The 17,247-nt window shown below is 37.8% G+C and overlaps 1 protein-coding gene across 5 annotated transcripts in view; it reads left to right on the forward strand.

The window, feature by feature from the left end:
- Positions 1 to 17,247, forward strand: part of syt7b (synaptotagmin VIIb) — a 102,037-nt gene that overhangs the window by 67,352 nt on the left and 17,438 nt on the right. For 3 of the 5 annotated variants that reach the window (XM_016672444.1, XM_016672447.1, XM_016672445.1), the window contains 2 exons: positions 4,948 to 5,295; positions 10,805 to 10,927. In XM_016672444.1, the coding sequence (XP_016527930.1) occupies positions 4,948 to 5,295; positions 10,805 to 10,927 (471 nt within the window). The remainder of the gene's footprint in view (positions 1 to 4,947; positions 5,296 to 10,804; positions 10,928 to 17,247) is intronic. The other 2 variants (XM_016672446.1, XM_007554045.2) reach the window with 1 other exon arrangement.

Below are 17,247 nucleotides of genomic sequence, written 5' to 3' on the forward strand. Positions count from 1 at the left end.
TTCCCCATTTCGCAATGCATGGATTTGCATTACTTCCTAACATTTTTCTGTTTCGTTGTCTAGTTTGCACATAAGGCTTGATTGTTTGATTGAGGATGCTGCAGCAGCTTCTTGGTTCTATTGAAAAGGATGATCATGTCCACAAGAAATACCATTTTGCTAAAACAATGCGCCCACATGAAGTAATTATGGTTACTTTAATTGTTTTCTTTTTCTTTTCTTTCTACATTTCTTTAACAAACACAATATTAAAAGTGTTAAAAGTTTCCAGTGGGACTTTTAAAAGCAGGTGAAGCCTTCCATACACTTTTTTATGGCCAGTAAGTGAAAGCACAAAAACATATATGCATGTCCTCTTCTGGATGGGAGTGAAAATCCTTTCTGATTGCATGGACCGGACTGCTATGCCTGCACATACTGTGACAGTGTGGTATGAATACCGTCACACATTTGCTGCATGAAAGGCTCGATAATCAGTCTTTATGAAAATATCCTGCTCTGTAAAGCAGAGCAAAATAAAGTGTATGACAAACAGGTGCAGCAGAGTTCACTGCAGAAGCTCCACATGTAAACCTCTCTTGCAGTTGTTATTATGCAGCTCTTCATTATAATACTCTGTCTCCTCCTTGGTTGAATAGAGAGATTAGAAACTGACTTTAGAATTATTATTTCCCCCTTTACTGGACTGAAGACACTCCACACATAATGATTAAATCATTTGTAGCTGCATAACTCATCTGTTCAACAATCGAGACACACAGATGTAAAGAGAACAACAAGCCTCACACGAACATCACTCACCAATTATGCGGTTAGCTTTCTCATTCTGTGACAGAAATGCCAAGCAATTGTTTCTGAATTTCTGGGAGTTGCATGTCTTCGCTCAACTCTTTTTCATAGATAATAACAAAGCTCTCAACTTGTTTAAGTGAACTTAATTTATTTTGTATCTTGTTTTAACGTTGTGTGTGTACATTTTTAACGAGCTGTAAGGTGACATGTCTGCATCTTAACTTGAATTTCATAAATGAAGTTGTGACATGCCTTTTCCCTCATCACTCGACTTTGTGTTCTGTTCTCCTTTTTTGGTTTCTCTGTATTTCCATTTCTCCTCTTGGAATTGGTATCTATTTCTGGGCATTTCCCTCTCCTCTCTCTGCCTCTCCTACACTCTCTTCACTCTTCACTGTCAGGATTTTTTTTTCTTGCAGTTTCCTTGTTTTTTCACCCTCCTCAATTTCCCATAATTACAAAATCATTCAAGGTTTATAGTCCTCTTAATTGACTTTCAAGCAAGAAGAAATTTGAAAATAACCCTCTAAGTCACTAATGGGATTCAGCAGATCAAAAGTGCTCATTGCTTAGGGCTTCTGAATAAGTGTTGCCACATATATTATTCAAAAGACGACAAAAACGTACGGCGTCTCAACAGATGAATAGACACAGGAAATCCCTATAAGGAAAGGAGTATCTTGTTTTATTCCCAATACATTTTCCAAATGAGAAAAATTCTGTGTCAGATTTGTGTCACTGGACAGACCGGCGCAATTTATCAGCCCAGAGACTGGCTCCCAGATGTCTGGCTTAATGTCACCGTCAATCCAGAGAGATTTATTAAATTTTCATTATGTCACTTAAGATAACATGACTTTTGCACCTACAAGTATTTCAAAATGTAAAACTTGTTGGTTGATCTTTTTATTTATCGTTCATTTTGATCATAGCGTTTCTTTGTTTTGGTTTGCAGACTTAAATACAGATGTACCGTAATTATCTTTTTTCCAATCGTTGCGGTATTTTTAACTTTTGCGTTTCTCACATTTGAACACAGCGGCACTGAAGAAGATTGAAGAAAACCACTTATTTGGTAAAGCATGTCATTTATAAGAAATTGTTCTTAAATTATTCTAAATATTGCATATTCGTAATTAAGTTGAGCAAACAAATCTTTATTTTTATCAATTAGACTGGGTTTTACTTTTTTTTTATACTTTATGCCTTTTCTTGCATTACTTCTGTTAGAGAGGGGTTTTTATTGTAGATTAACAACTTTTACTGACTATGCTTTTACTGATAATTAAATTGTAATACAATATGATCACTTTCTATTTCATTTACAGTTGAAACCAGAAGTTTACATACAATAAAAAGACACATAAACATATTTTTTCTTGCTGTCTGAAGTTGAATCAAATTAAATTTCTCTTGTTTTAAGTCAGTTAAAACAAGAGTTAGAATCACCAAAATTATTTCTATTTGCTAAATTGCACAATATTGAGAGAACGAATATGTAAGATTTATTTATTAATGTTTTCAAAATCATCACAAGTTTTTATACAGGATGATTTAAAGGAAAAAACTCATACGATGATGTCATGGCTTTGGAAACTTCTGATAGGTTAGCTGAGACATTTAAAATTTTGTTCTGTTATTCATTTTCTGTTTCCTGTAGCCAAATTTCATACAAGCAAAGGAATGAGCCAAATATGATATAGAAATACGTTAGTTCTCAGAATTGAAACTTCGTTTTGAATTAAATACTTTCTCCAGATGATCTGGGTTTTGTAAATATCTCCCCTAACTTCAGGAGATTTGGAAAAGTAAAACAGAGTCTCAACCTCAGATTAGGAAACCTTTGTTCCATCATCACTGGCCACTCTGAGCTTCTGCCAAGAGGGGCCCAGCTGTGTGGTCCAACATCATAATGTGGTGTCACCTCTACTGAGGGCATCATTTGGATCTCAGCAGGTGCAGTTCTGACTCCATCGTCTTCCTGATGCTACCAACAACAAGGAACATTGACACAAAGCTCCATAGTTACAACATTTTTATAATCTCAAAAGCGCAGTATCTGAAATAGAAGATTATTTTGTCTGATCTACTGTCAACAGTACTTGTCAGACTATATACTCTGTTTATATCTGTGCGTGCAAAAAAAAGTAAGATCAGTGTTTTTTTAATATATATTTCTGAATGGTACATGTGTCATAAGAGTCCATAACTGTTTGGTGCTTTCAGACTGAAAACACTGAGGTCTAATTTATCCATTACATTCTTCAGCTTGTGTGTGGCTCCCGATAACTTTGCCATCTGCACCGGTTTGAACACTTACAGTCAATCACTGGAAGTTTCTGCAACACCCTCAGTGGTTAAATAACTCTCTGTTTCAAACCACATAAAAAAAGCAAAACAAGACCAGTTTTTGCTTTTCTTTTGGGGTTAAGAAATGCTATTTTATTTTATTTTCTCATATTGTATTATGTGCCAATGTAATTTGCCATTTAATCAGTTTGCACTTCAATTCTATACACTCTGTTGCCATTTTTCTCCCAGTTTTCTTCCATTTTTGTATTTGTAAACAGACTATTTTATGCTCAGGTTATGAACCTCCTACCTGTGTCACTTTTCTTGTTTGTTTAGTAGTTTGATGCATTTATAAATGAACCATAAACAAAGCAGCATTCTGACATGAATTCATTGAATTTTATGTCAAGACTTTAGATTACAGCCCATTTCCATCAGCTGTGGTTCTAGTCTCATTTGAGCTACTTGATGCCAATAATTCATAGCTACTTGTGACCCTTGATCAAACTAAAATAACTGTAAAATATGAGCAGATTTTCAAAGATCACTGTAAATATTAGCTCTCTACAAATAGTCTCAAGCCTGGTCTGATGGTAGAAAGCTGCTCAGTAGACATGAAATGTTCACAGAGGTGATTAGTTTCCAGATGTTTATGTCAATTGTACTGAAGGATGATATGCAAAAATGTAAAGAGTAGTTAGATGCACATCATAAAACTTCAAAATAATTAAAAAAATGATGTTATTAGCAATATTATTTAATTCAAGCTGAATTAAATAAATACATAATACATGTGGATACGTTCATCCACATGTATTAGGTTTTACTATTGGTGACAAGTAAATATATACCAATAAAAAAAGCAAAGGAAAATCCCTCAGGTGAATCATACAAATGTGTGTGTTTGCGTCCTTGTTTACATAAGAGCTCCTGCATTTACTAGATGCAGCTTTGCTTAGCACCTCTGGGTGCTTTTCCTCTGCCGCTCCGTCGGGGTTAAGGCCGAGTTAATACCGAAGAGCTCCGCTAACGCAGCTCATGTCCAGGTCGTAAATCCTCCCTCAGAGCTTTAGCTCCAAACTGAGCTGTTTAGCACAGGCTTACAGTTATCAGGCATGGCTGTGATTGAGGGGTGTATAAGAAGAGGAGCAGCACTACACGAGTGTAAGAGAAAGAGACCAATAATTAGAGAACAGAATTAAGGAGCAGTGATTGAAGGCGGCGGGGAGATGGAGTGATGAGAGGGCCGAGGATGGGGAAAAGATGAATGGACAGGGGAGAGATGAAGAACTGCTGAGCTTTGGAGCGCAAAAGTAAAAAGGGAGGAGTGGGAGGAGTGGAAAAGGACCTTAGAGAAAGACGGATGGAAGCAAAAGTCATCAAGTCAAGAAGGTAGAAGTAGGTCAAAGCTAATTAGAGAGAGCAATAACGTCCAGCCACAGTTTAGTGCTGCAGATGGAAGCTCCGGCTAAGTGATAGTGATACTTCAGTTTAACTCGGGTTCAATTTCGCAGGGGGTTTGTTTTGACACAATTTTAATGGAAAGAAAATTGAATGTTTACATTACATGCTTTTCCACTGACACACACACACACACACATGCATTTTATGCAGCCTAAACTCAAACGTTGAAGCATTCGTCTTTAGTCTTCAGTCTAGGCACCACACATAACAGCAATTTTTCTGTTCTTTTTCTATGTTTTTGCCCTTTTTCCCTTACTAACTTTTTTTTTCATATCAGCAATCACATGCTTCCATTTGTTGAGCTTTCTTTTTGCACCTTTCAATCCATGCTGTGTCTAATTCTAAGCTCTGCCCTCTTGTGTCCATCTGCTTCCTTCCCGCTCCCACCTCTCCGCTCAGTTTCGGGGACGCTTCCCTCTCGTCTGCCTCCACTCTGGAGCACATCCCGTCGTCGGCTGTCGCGCGTCCCCGGCCTCTTGTCCGCCAGCAGAGCCTCCAACAGCCCCTCACTCACCAGCCCCCTCCGGGTCCCAATGACCCCCCGGTCACCTCACAGAGCCTGGGTCAGTTGCACACAGGGCCAGGCGGCGGGGGCCACCGTGGGGGCCCGCGGGGGGTCCGGGGGAGTCCGGCTGGAGCTTCCAGGTACAGAGGGACCGGGGCTGGCCGATCACGGTCAAATCCAGGGAGCTGGGACCACATGATGGAGCAGGTTCGCCACAGAGGTCTGGACGTCAAGTCGTTCCTGTAAGTGTCATGAAGTTCTCTACTGATTTAAAAGTTTGTTGATTTGTTTGCTTATAACCTGGGTAAAGAGAGAACTAGCAGTACTAAAGTTGCGAAGTCCTTCAAATAGAGTTGATTGAGTCGGTTCAGTTTGGTCATTGAAACCTGGTAATACCAAATTATTGTTTGTAACGTCTTTAATGTATTTATGATGTTTAACTAACCAAACAGTTAAGTAGAACGTGGCACATTGCTTTCTGGATGTGAGGAATTAATGTAAGTGTTTCTTCTTAATTTAAAGGATAAGTGTAAGAAATTAAGCTTTGCCAAGCAAGTGTGTGCTAATTTATAAAAACATAAAACAAGACAAGATAAACTAAACCTATCATACGTCTTTTAATCATATACTGTCATTCTCATTTCATACATCTTACTAATACATTAATTAATTATATTATTTAGTGCAGCGTTAGATAATGTGTGTGACTCTATGTAGGCAGATACGATGCAATTTAAGTAGACTCAGTAATTTCAAGCATATCAGTGACAATAACAAGTTTGCTGTCAGTGTTGGAAATGCTGAGATGGATTTTGTGTTGGTGTTTTAAGTTTTACATTAGGCTTGTATTTCCCTGAGTTGTTGTTTGCTTAAAGATTGCACTATTTGTTTTTTTTTTATTTATAAATAATAGTAAATCTTTTTCTGCGCAGCACTCTGCAGCTAGTCCCTGCACACACATCTCACAGCCGGCTGCACACAGAACACAAAGAATGGCTTCTTTATAGAAAAATAGCTTGTGCCTCACGCTCCAGTTTACTGTGGTTGAAAAAATGTTTTATTTATTTATCACGTTTAACTGTTTTATTGGTATATTTACGAGTAAGAAAATAAGGTCTGTTCTTCTAGGCTCACGTTTTGTAAACATACTAATGACGAGCTCAGAAACTAACACAAAAAACCTGATATAATGAACTCGGCAAAGAACTGACACTGACAACAGTTCAATCATATAATTGCATGTAATGTCAGATCCAGGAGATAAACAACTATGCAGCATCTTAGATTTAACTTACAACACAATGTTACTTGGCAAATTTCAAAGCAGCCAATCCAAAGATCAGTGGTATGAATTCCTCCTCTGCCTCTGCTCCCCAGTTAAAATATATTTTTACTCAAACCACCAATCTGACATCAAACGTAAAATACTAAAGACTCACTGTACGGAAAACCATTAATCAGATGTTTTAATCTAACAATGCAATATCTGGTGAAGAGGATAGATACTGGAATACAGAGGCCCCTGATTTTTATTTTTTATTTTTTTTTTACTTACAGAGCCCAGAGTGATCTCCTCCACTGCTTGACTTGAATGATAAATTACACATGATGCGCTGTACCTCACCGGCCTCCCCTCCTGACCATAAACACACACTCTTGCACGCATCAATAACCAAACCTCTTCCCTTCTGAGCTTTTTGCTGCTTCTCTTATTAACATTGTCTCCGGGCTGAAAAACCATATTGAGGTTTCATTGCTCGCAATCTCTGTCTTTATGAATGTCAGTGGAGCAAATACATTATCTTTTGGCACCTGTGGTGATTGGGGATATTATGCATTTGTCAACTTATGGTATGGGCAGCAAAAAAAAATAGCAGCTTTCTTCCATTTGTGTCTTGTGTCACCGCCGCGCTTTTATTCCAGATCGATAGACCTGCTGTAGGTGGTAATGATTTAAGCGTCCTTTGGTTCGGGTGCACGCTTCTTGTTCTGTCATCTATACAAATTCAGTCAGCCCATCAATGAGCATCATGAGGGTTGTGTTTATGCGTTCCCAGTGGGCTACTGCCTCTTGAGTACTAATATGTTCCCTCTTGCTGTCAATACTTCTTCTACAAACAGCATTGAATTAAGGACAGGAGTGCTCTACAGAAGGCGCATGGCAGCGAGAAAAGAAAGAAATGTGATGTTTGCCGAGATGAGAGAAAGATCAGTGGGAAAATGAGGAGAAAACATCAAAAGACGACCAATAAACTTTCATTTTGTGGAAGCTTTTGATCCACCTTACTTTTTAGATACTTCTAAGCTTTAGGCACACTTTCATGTCTCTGTTGGTGTTTGTCTAATCAGCGAAGGGTTTATGTACTATTTGGGAGTTTTGTTTCCTGTCTTAAATTAATTATTGCTTCAACCAGTAGCACTGATCCTCAAGCTCTTCAGTGATCTAAGAGTTCAGTATCAAACCCTATACCACTTATTGTGGCTAGGAAAAGTAAGATGGCAAGTATTACATTATAAGAAAAATACATTAGGCATAAACGTTTAATTAAGCTGATAACATGGTTCTATTTGATTCTGTTTGTTTTTTGTATTAGTTACAACAACATTCAATTTCCTTCTGGGATTAATAAAATAAAGTAACTCTATGAAGTCGTAGGGAGTATATAACTTTAGGAAGAGGATCTTTCCTAGCGGTCCATTGGGAAGGATTTTTGCGCCTGGACTCCCCTCCCAGTCTCACGCTCTTTGCCACTTTGGAGAGGACGTCTTTCTTCATTGGAAAAGGATGGGACTACTTCTTTCAAGAAACCCTGGGTCCAAAGTAGTAATTTCAGAGTATTTTTCATGTGCCAAGCATCTGTATTCCCAAGAAATAAGCCTTGGCCCTTGGCTTGTTTGAAATTCTGCAAAATCTTTGAATTATAGACTCCCCAACAGAGACATTGTCCGTCTTTCCATCACTGAACTGATGCTGCTGCCGTTCTTCTGAGGGAGAAGAAGAACCGCAGCTTCACCGATGCTACCTGCATGTGCCAGCCAAGTCAACATTTGCCCCAGGACTGGAGAGCATCACCTGGAGTTAAAAGGAGAAGAACCTCAGCCCTGCTATGCAACCCGGCAAAGCGGCTGCTGTATCTTCTTTCCCTTTTTTTATTTATACCAGAGGCAACTGGCACTATTTTTCCCCTTTGCTGCCTCCCCCGTTCCAAGAGAAAGAATGAATTTCAGCTCCAGACGCTTGTTCTACCACAAACTGAGCAGCAACTGCCTTTGTATCCCCAGCCGACGCTGCAAAAACCCCTGTGCCGTTAGGTTTCCGTCATTCACTGGAGATTCCTTGCTTCATTAAGGATGACTAATGCAAGAGGTGTGCCAGGGCAGAGATAAGTTAGCTTAGGAAAAACAATTTGAATATTGATTTTGATTTTCCGTTGTGTTGTGTTTTATTGTGTTTTCCAGGATTTAATCCTGCAAACTGCTTGGGAACAAACAGGCCACCTATAGTATAAACAATGTTTTATAAGGTTATTGGCTGAAAGTTATTCTCATCATACAATGTGAGTTTACTGCATTTTACCAGACGGAGCTTTTCTTTCCTCTCTCCGACAACGTGACGATTCTTTCTTTCTGCATGAGGAAAGCTTATAGTGGTGATGTTAAATGTGGTTCTTTCACCTTATTGTTTTGAATTAAAAATAAAAGAACAAAGTGTGTGAATAGCCGATAAACACCAGTATGTTAATCGGGTGTGAGTTCCCCTGCTCTTCGAAACGGCTCAGATTTACACTGTAAACAGGCTGAATTCAAATACAAAGTTTACCTTTTTAAAACTTCTGAAACTGCTATTTAAAGCATGGAGTTGTTTCTTCAAATAGTATATTAAAAATAGTCACTATCGCCTCTTAAATTGGTGTTTTTAATCCGTTTTCTCAGCTTCTTTTCCGGTGAAATGTTCCTGGATTTCTCCTGGTGCGTCACCTGTGTCAGAACTCTTAACAACAGATTCTGGTGCTGCTAATCAGTAAAAACCGGTACTGACGACCATTAAAGTTATAGTCATGCTTTTAAAAGTTTGCATTGCATTCGCGCAAGCCAAGCAAGCGGTGTTGCCTTTATACTTGACACATATGTTGGTAATAACCCCTTAAAAAGGGATTATTTAAATGCCTACATTTGCTCTCAATGTCCAGATTTTCAAAGCTCTCTCATTCTGTATCATTATCCGAATCATTACTCTAAGACATGCCAATATCCCATTTAGATGCTCTAAGCGTAACAACATAAATTGTCATTTTCTGTATCTATTAAAGTTTTATTTGCCTTGTTTAAGGTGGTGCAAATTCTGTAAATGTCAGAGGTCACTACATTGTCACTGTGTTGTATTGTTGTTCATGTTATTATATCATTGTTTATTCTTTGCTAGTTTTTACTTTTCAGTATTTTATATTAGTTTTGATATTCTTTCATTTCTTTACATATTAGTTTAATTGAGTGTTACTACCTAAGTAAGTTAACTGAGTATTTTAACTGAAATACTTAATTGATTTTGGTATTAAACTCACATATTGAAGAAATGTTGTTTGTTTTTATTCCATATTTGCATGTGCAGTGCTGCGCAAGACCACCAGTGTTGGACATATTCTTTTATCTTTTATTATTTTAATATTTAAACCTCATCGGGCAGGCATTCATGAACAATAACTTTGACTGAAAGCGATTTGTATATTATTTCATAATAATCAAGTGGTGGCGTGACTTGGTATTTTAGATCTAAATGAATTTTCTTAATTATTGCCTTTGACATTTTGTAATAGTTTCTCATAGTCAAACTAAACCCATTCTTGCACAGAAGGGGAAATAAAGTTTTATCATCTCCTGTTACCTAAAATGAAACTAGAAATAACTACAAATATTGTTCACACTCTAATTTCAGCATTAAGGGATCAAACAACTAAGGACTTAGTATGTGATAAATAAACTGGCACACTAACAATCGGTCCTTCCAGAACAAGCTGCTCATCCTATTGTCACAGAATGCTGAGTGATCATAGGCTCCACGGCTCGACTCGATATATAAAATGTGAGAATAAGACTTTTGTTGTGATTACTATGTTCTGTGGGTTTTCATAGCTCATTCCTACAGAGCTGAGAAACATCAAGCAACATCTTGATCTTTTTAACTCGGTCTAAGCATATTTGCAAACATTAGAAATGGGAAAACCAAACTCGGAAATTTAAAGTTGTGACTAAGTCTTTGCTTAAAAGATCCCATTGGGGATGGAAATTCATATTTCCTAATCATGAAATTTTGTCTGCCAGAGTCTACAAAGACCATCCTCATAGGTTATTGATTTTGATTTATTGAATGTTGATTTATTAACCTACTTTAGTTGTAAAATACATCTGAAGAAAACCTGATGCTTTTTTTAAAACTTGCTTTGCATAAGTAATGAAACAGCAAAACCTCACGCTTTCCAGATGTTACCGATTGCATGCAGATTTTTACAAGATGCATTGCAAAGGAATGGTTGCAGTTTTTGCTAAGATGAAACACTGTAGTGTCCTCACATCGTTCTACCGCCTCTCTCCCACTCTCTCTTTGTACACCAAATGAATGCGTGCTGGGTGTGTTTCCCATCACTGCCTGTCTGTGTGTTTTGTCCGGAATATGTGTGTGTCGCCGTTTGTCCACATATTCCACCTGTGTGTGGACTTGTGATCCCTTGTTTGTCTCTGTATGTGTGTGTCCAGTGAGGGGAAGATGGTTGTTCTGTCTCTAGCAATCGGGCTGGCTGAACAGGATGACTTTGCCAACCTCCCAGATCTCCAGGAAGCTCCGGCAAGCAAAGAAAATGAAACCACACCAGATAAAAGGTAATTACAGATGGAGGCGCATGAATGTGAGCACATGTGAAGTGGACGGGAGTGTCATTAAACGCCTCACACTGTGTTAAATCCTCAGTAGTTCAGCTTTCTACGTTGCTCAAAATGGGACCTCTTGGTGGGTTTTTTGAGTCCTTATAGTTTGAGATTGGACTTCAGTGGATCAGGCCTGATGCTGTGCAGTTAAAATGTCCCAAGAAAAGTTGAAGTTGAATCCTGCAGATTGAAGACTGAATGTTGAAGTTTTGTGTGTTTCTTGAGTTATTTCTGCAGTGTGGCATGCTGCTCAGTCTTGTGGGACACTGGTGCATTTTACGGTATTCAGACCATGAGAGATATGCTTATGGTAAATGCAAAGTAATTGTCATTTAGCTTAAGGTTTCAGCATTTAAAGCTTTTTTATGTTATCTGTTTAAATCTTGCGGCTGATTGATTTGTTTTGTGTTGATGCCTGTTTTGTACCGTATGTATTCAGAGATTTCTTTGGCTGTTAGCCCCTCGCTGATTAGGAAAATTAAAGTTTCACACAAAAAAAAAAAAAGTACCTTAAACTCTCTAATAATACCTTAGCCTTATGTTTCCACTGCAAATATCATCCCAGCTACTGTGTCCCCAAGAGTTTGGTTTAAAAAGGCCACAGTTGAATTTGCAATACTTGATTGCGAAAAGCTTTGATTACAGTATTTTAGCTTCAATTTTTTACTTCTGCTGATACAGATGGACAGCAGTTCCATGTGATTTTTTACAGCTGTTCTGCAACTCAGCAAAGGAGTGGCAGAAGCTCTAGGGATAGTGGGAATGCTGGACCTCTGTGAAATATGTATGTGGAAATCCCTTATATATATTGAAAGTCGTCAAAAATATCAATAAAAACAATTAAATCTTTATTGTTATATTATCTCTTCTAGGAAAAGACATGCTGTATGACTGTCTTTTCTCTCATCTGTTAAAAAAAAAGTGCTTGCTTTCTCAACTTCAGCACATTTGTTGGTGTACTTTGCATTTCTGGGACTTCAGCAGACAGCTCTAAGTTCGAAGATCTCATAAAACTTACTTTGTTTTGTGAGGTTTCTGTTTTACCATGGCCTCATAGAGATTTCTTTTATTTTAATTATTCTGTGAATAGTTGATGCTGTTTGAAAGTGTGATATAATTTGAAGCTTTTCAGGCTTTTTGTCATTGGTGAAATTCCAAACGCACAAGTAGTGTAGTAAGCACTTTAATTAAAAATCTCCCTAAACTCGACTAACTCCCAGAAACAGGTAAACTTGACCATGTCATTCTCGAGCGTTAACTTATAACATTACATTTTCTGGATTTCTCCCCCTGGAATATGCTAGCTCTCTGTCATTTTGCCCTAAAAGCTTTGGGCTTTTCAAAATTTCCCACTGATTTTATGCCCAACTTGAAGCTTTCTCTCATTTTATAATTACATAACAGCACAATCTCCCACCAGTTGTTTCCTTTATTTGTTGCTGTTGTTGCATTTTCATTCCCATATGCTCTGTGGTCCCCACCCAGAACTTTGAAAGTCTGCTTGACTGCAGCTCTTTGCTGCTCCTTTGATGTTTGAATCACAGACACAGGAGCAGGGCACCCTCATTATTTAGAAGTAAGATTCCCTGCATGAAACGCTCGTCTAAAAATATGCTAAGTTCTCTCATCTACCAGTGATCTCGCAGCGGCAGTCGCAGACTAACGCAGTCTCCCAGCTGGCGAACAAAGGACTGCACAGGCTTCTCTCTTATCGCATCAGTGTTTGAGGGATAAAGTGCTTACCACACTGCCTTGACTCCGCTGGGCTCAGGACAGCAGGGCACAGTTCAGGATAAGCATCTATGCATTCCAGCGTAGGTGTTTTTATGTGGTGTTATTGTTTTTTCCCATTAAAAATCTCAGCCGCGCAAAGTTTCATCAAAACCTTCCTTCGGTACATCAAACCATGTTGCTTTAACTAGGTTATCTGTGAACGTTTGGTGGGAAAAGACTAGAAGCTTGCCTTGGAAAGGAATGTAATATAATTGGGTTTTTTTTTTGCAAAAATGATTTGAAAACAGTGTTGTAAACAAATGATGACCACCACCGTCTTGCCTGTGGGGTTTTCATGTGCCTCATTCTGATCACGGCCCAGCCGCCTCGCCTCCACCCAGAGGGCTCATGTGGTACAGGTTGTCCACTGTTCTTCCACATCTAATAACAGCTCTCTATCATCATCATCATCATCATCATCTTTGTCCTTCTCCTCCTTTTTGTCTCTGTAGTTACTTCTCGAGCTGCGTCTCTGTCTGCTGGTCTGCTCCTGGCTGTTGTCAGAAAGCCTTCAGCACGACTGAGCAAGACGCAACGGGATGATCCCGGCAAGATTATGTGTGACAAAACAAGAAGCTGTCAGACAGCTGCACAGAGAGAGGATGAGGGAAAATCATTTGCTTCTAGTTCTCTAGACGAATTATGCTTCAAGACAAAAATAGGCTCAAACTGGAGGTTCGAGGCAAAACCTTTTGCCACATACATCTTTCAGCTGGAAAACCTAAAAACAAAAACAGATAGTGGACAAATAAAATGACTTGGTTTAAATATAAATAAGAAAAAACAAGCTGTATATGGACATGCTGCCTGATGAAAGCTAAATTTAGATCTATTATAATTTGTAAACTTCTTGCTTCTTTGCGAGCTCTCTGCAAAAAAAAAAAAAAAAAAAAAAGATATCTCACCATAACAACTGTGTCTAGGTCTTTTTTTCTCCAGCTGGAAACTGTGTCGATGAAAACTGTGAGCCTGAAACAAAACGGTAAATGTGTGGGCTGCTCTGAGTTATAAGAGGTTAAAATCTCTGTGGATCTCAGATGAGCCACAGAATCGGTAATAAGTTTAGGAAGTTCATTATGAGTGATCCCTTTCACAGTGTGCTGACTCGTTTCATCCCCTGTTAACATGAACATATTAGTGTAACTTCATTGTCGTCTCAACCTTACAGCTGCAAAGCTAATTAGAGGTATGAAACAAATTGCTGAATATTTCCCCTTCCTAAATAAGCTTACTCTGCTTATTTACACTGTTATGTGTCTTATGCACTTATGCAAACAGACTGGATGACTGTGCCTATAATGGGAAATTGTGCAAATTTTCATACTTTTTTGGAACCTTGATTACCAGCGACAAACCGGTATTTCTTAAAATGTAATCTCTACATTTAACAGAGATTCCAATACGCTTTGAGGTGATGGTGCCTCACTTAATTTAATGCTGCTAATATATGTTTAACGTTTGTCAGGAATGCATTTATACAGTACATTATCACTTTGTATTACTTTTTCTTAATTACACTTCATTTATCGAAGGTTCTGCTTAACAACGCACCTAATCTACTGTATTCAATAAGAGTAAAATCTTATGTAGCTTATGTACTTTTTAACATGCTGCTTTAATACATAAGAGCCTTAGTTTGGTTCCTGTTTTGTTTTCCCGTTCTTCTTTCTGAGTTTCACTCCCTGAGTTACTTTAAAAAAAAAAATAAAAATAAAAAAACTCTTTTAAAAACTCACTTGTAGTGAGATTTGTTTTCTGTTGAGCTTTTCAAGTGTCAAAATAAATACACAAGTCGTAAAAATCCATGAAGTCAGCATTGACTTTTATCTGCAGGAAGAGTTGTGTTGACAAAGGTTTTCAGTGCGAAGCCTTGTGGGCAGATCCAAATGGAAATAACAGCACAACCTCAGAAGTCAAAAGAGAAATTGGCTCTTGTCAACAGGTTGTGCCGTTTTGAAAAATATTCAAAAGACTCATTGCATTGAGTGTTTTTTACCAAAACCATGGCTAATTGTCTCATTACAATGTTTAAAATAGAAAAATATTGTTGAGGAGTTTCTCTAATTGCATTGCTTTATTGACAGAACGTGTATCCTAAATATTGTCACACTTCTGTGGTCAGATGTTGACATTCATGGGGTTTCTGGTGTGATGGCTTTTTGCAAAGAACAGTTTACCAAAGAAGTTAGGATTTACTCAAGTTTCCATCTGAACTTAATAACAATCTATAGCTTGTTCTCCCATAGAAAACAAATACTGTAGCTAACATGTGCACAAATATGGTTAGTTTACCTTTGAGAGAAGATGTTTTCAAACTGTGTTTCATTTTGACACCTGCACCTGATGGGCTCTGGTTTTCCACTATTTGATTTATATCTAAGTTTTGGTGCTGAGTTGCTCAGCTGTGTCTTGTCAGTGACTGTTCCCCACAGGAGGAGTTGTTTTCCGTTCTTCTTTTGTAAGATTCTCTGTAATGTAAAATGTAAAATGGTTGACATCTGGACTCACACTTTGCCAAAAAAAAATAAAATAAAATAGAAAATTCCTAAATATAATATGCAGAAGATCCTCTCTCCAATCCTCTAGCTCTGTTAAAGGGTCCTCTAATCTGCGATATGCAGTTTTACGTTGGGTAAGTCCATGTGGGTCACTGTGGTGGACTGGACAAAGCCGGACGTAATCACCCACCTGCAGATAACAATGATAGTGGCTCGGAGGCTGTTTTTTGTTATTATCGTCTCAGAAAGCTGCCTTTGCGCGCCGAAGCTGCATCCTAATGAGCTCAGGGACGCACCGCACACAGAGATGCAACAGCGAAATAAATATGAATAAACCCAAAAGAGTTCACTGGCCCCAGACAACCTGCCTTTGAACAATGAGGTTGTAAAAGCTGTGAAGACATGTGATGCTTTCCAATATGAAACATTTCTGTTTAGTTTGATTCTGTGTAAGCCGGCAATGTTAAACGTCCATGCAAAATTTCATCTGCAGTCATTTCAAACGGCCCGTTCTGTAATGTTCGGCAACCCAAAGTTTCTAAGGTGCTGTAAACATGTTTGGGTTTACAGTGGCTTGAGACTGAGGTAATAAAACTTCTATTAATTTTTGATGTTTGTGTCCTACTGACTCAGCCTGAGAGAGCCTTTAGAGCAGGGCCCCTCAAATCCAGGTCTTGAGGGCCAATGTCCCCTAACTATTGAATGTGTCTGCTTCAACACACGTATCAAATGATGAGGGCATTAGAAGGACTCTTGACAACTTGACTGAGTAATTCTGCCATTTGATGCAGGTGTGTTGGACCAGTGACACATCTAAATGCTGCAGGACACTGGACCTCAGGGCCTGAATATGACGATTCCTGCTTTTGGGTGCTCAGGAAACCTTTGTAGGTGCTTGGAGTTAATTTTGTGATTTAGGTGTGACACCTTGAGTTTTCAGTAATAAACATTTATATTTAAATACTACTACTACTGTTAAAATATTTAATATTTTAATAGTAGAAAATTAATTTGGGGTTTTATCTGTAAACCATAATCATCAAAGTTGAAACTAAATAAATGTTGCACTCATATTGTATTGAATTGTTATAATGTATGACTTTAGCACATTATATAGATTATAATTAAAGTAAATATTTAAATGTTTTAAATTCTTTTTCATTTAGATATAGTTGTGAATCTTGGAGCATCAAGATAAGATTTTTTTTTTTTTTTGCAAATAGGTCATATAGTATTTTTTTTTTAAACTTCTGGGTCAAAATTTAAACTATCAAAATTTGGCTTGATATGTTGCAAATTAAGATTACGTCAGAATTGCCCAATAAAGGCTGAACACAGCCTCATTTTTTTTTCTTTTTTTTTTTATTAATTCTTTTTTTGTCAGCTGTGACTTGCAAGCTGCCAAACTATTTCTGGTACTGCTGAAAATTATAAAAAGAAAAAAATGACATCCTGAAAGCTGTGCAATGATATCCGTCTTAATTGCCCTGAGAATTTTTGCGTGGAGAAACTCTTAAAAATGTACAATTATAAGGCTCGTATTAGCTCTGAGGAGGTTACCAGCTGCTTAAGGTGTCTGAGCTCCAGACAATAGAAATAAAATATGTCCCATAAACATTTGTTTGATTTCTGTCTGATGTTTAGCTGCTTTAAAATGTTCTCACACATAGTAAATATTTATTTTAATTACTTAGCAAAAAAATTAAAATAAAAAAAATAAAAAAACACCCTGCAGGTTATAATGATCGGTCAGTGTTGTGTTTGCTGCTTGCACTGTAGCCCAACATGGCCTGAAATTATAAATAGTCATTTGACAGTGAGTGCTGACAGTGTGTGGGAGTTTATGTTTCCACACTGTCATTCAGTGGATCAACAGGAAAGTGTTTTTACACAGAGATTAGAATAAACAAATTCGGACCAGTCCCTTCGGCTGCACATATGTTTTGTTATGTTATTTCATCTTAACTATAGTTTTATTTGACTGTGGTGCGGAGTTGCACATTG

The sequence above is a fragment of the Poecilia formosa genome, unplaced genomic scaffold (genome assembly GCF_000485575.1).
Source record: "Poecilia formosa unplaced genomic scaffold, Poecilia_formosa-5.1.2 Scaffold61, whole genome shotgun sequence".
Classification (NCBI taxonomy): domain Eukaryota; kingdom Metazoa; phylum Chordata; class Actinopteri; order Cyprinodontiformes; family Poeciliidae; genus Poecilia; species Poecilia formosa.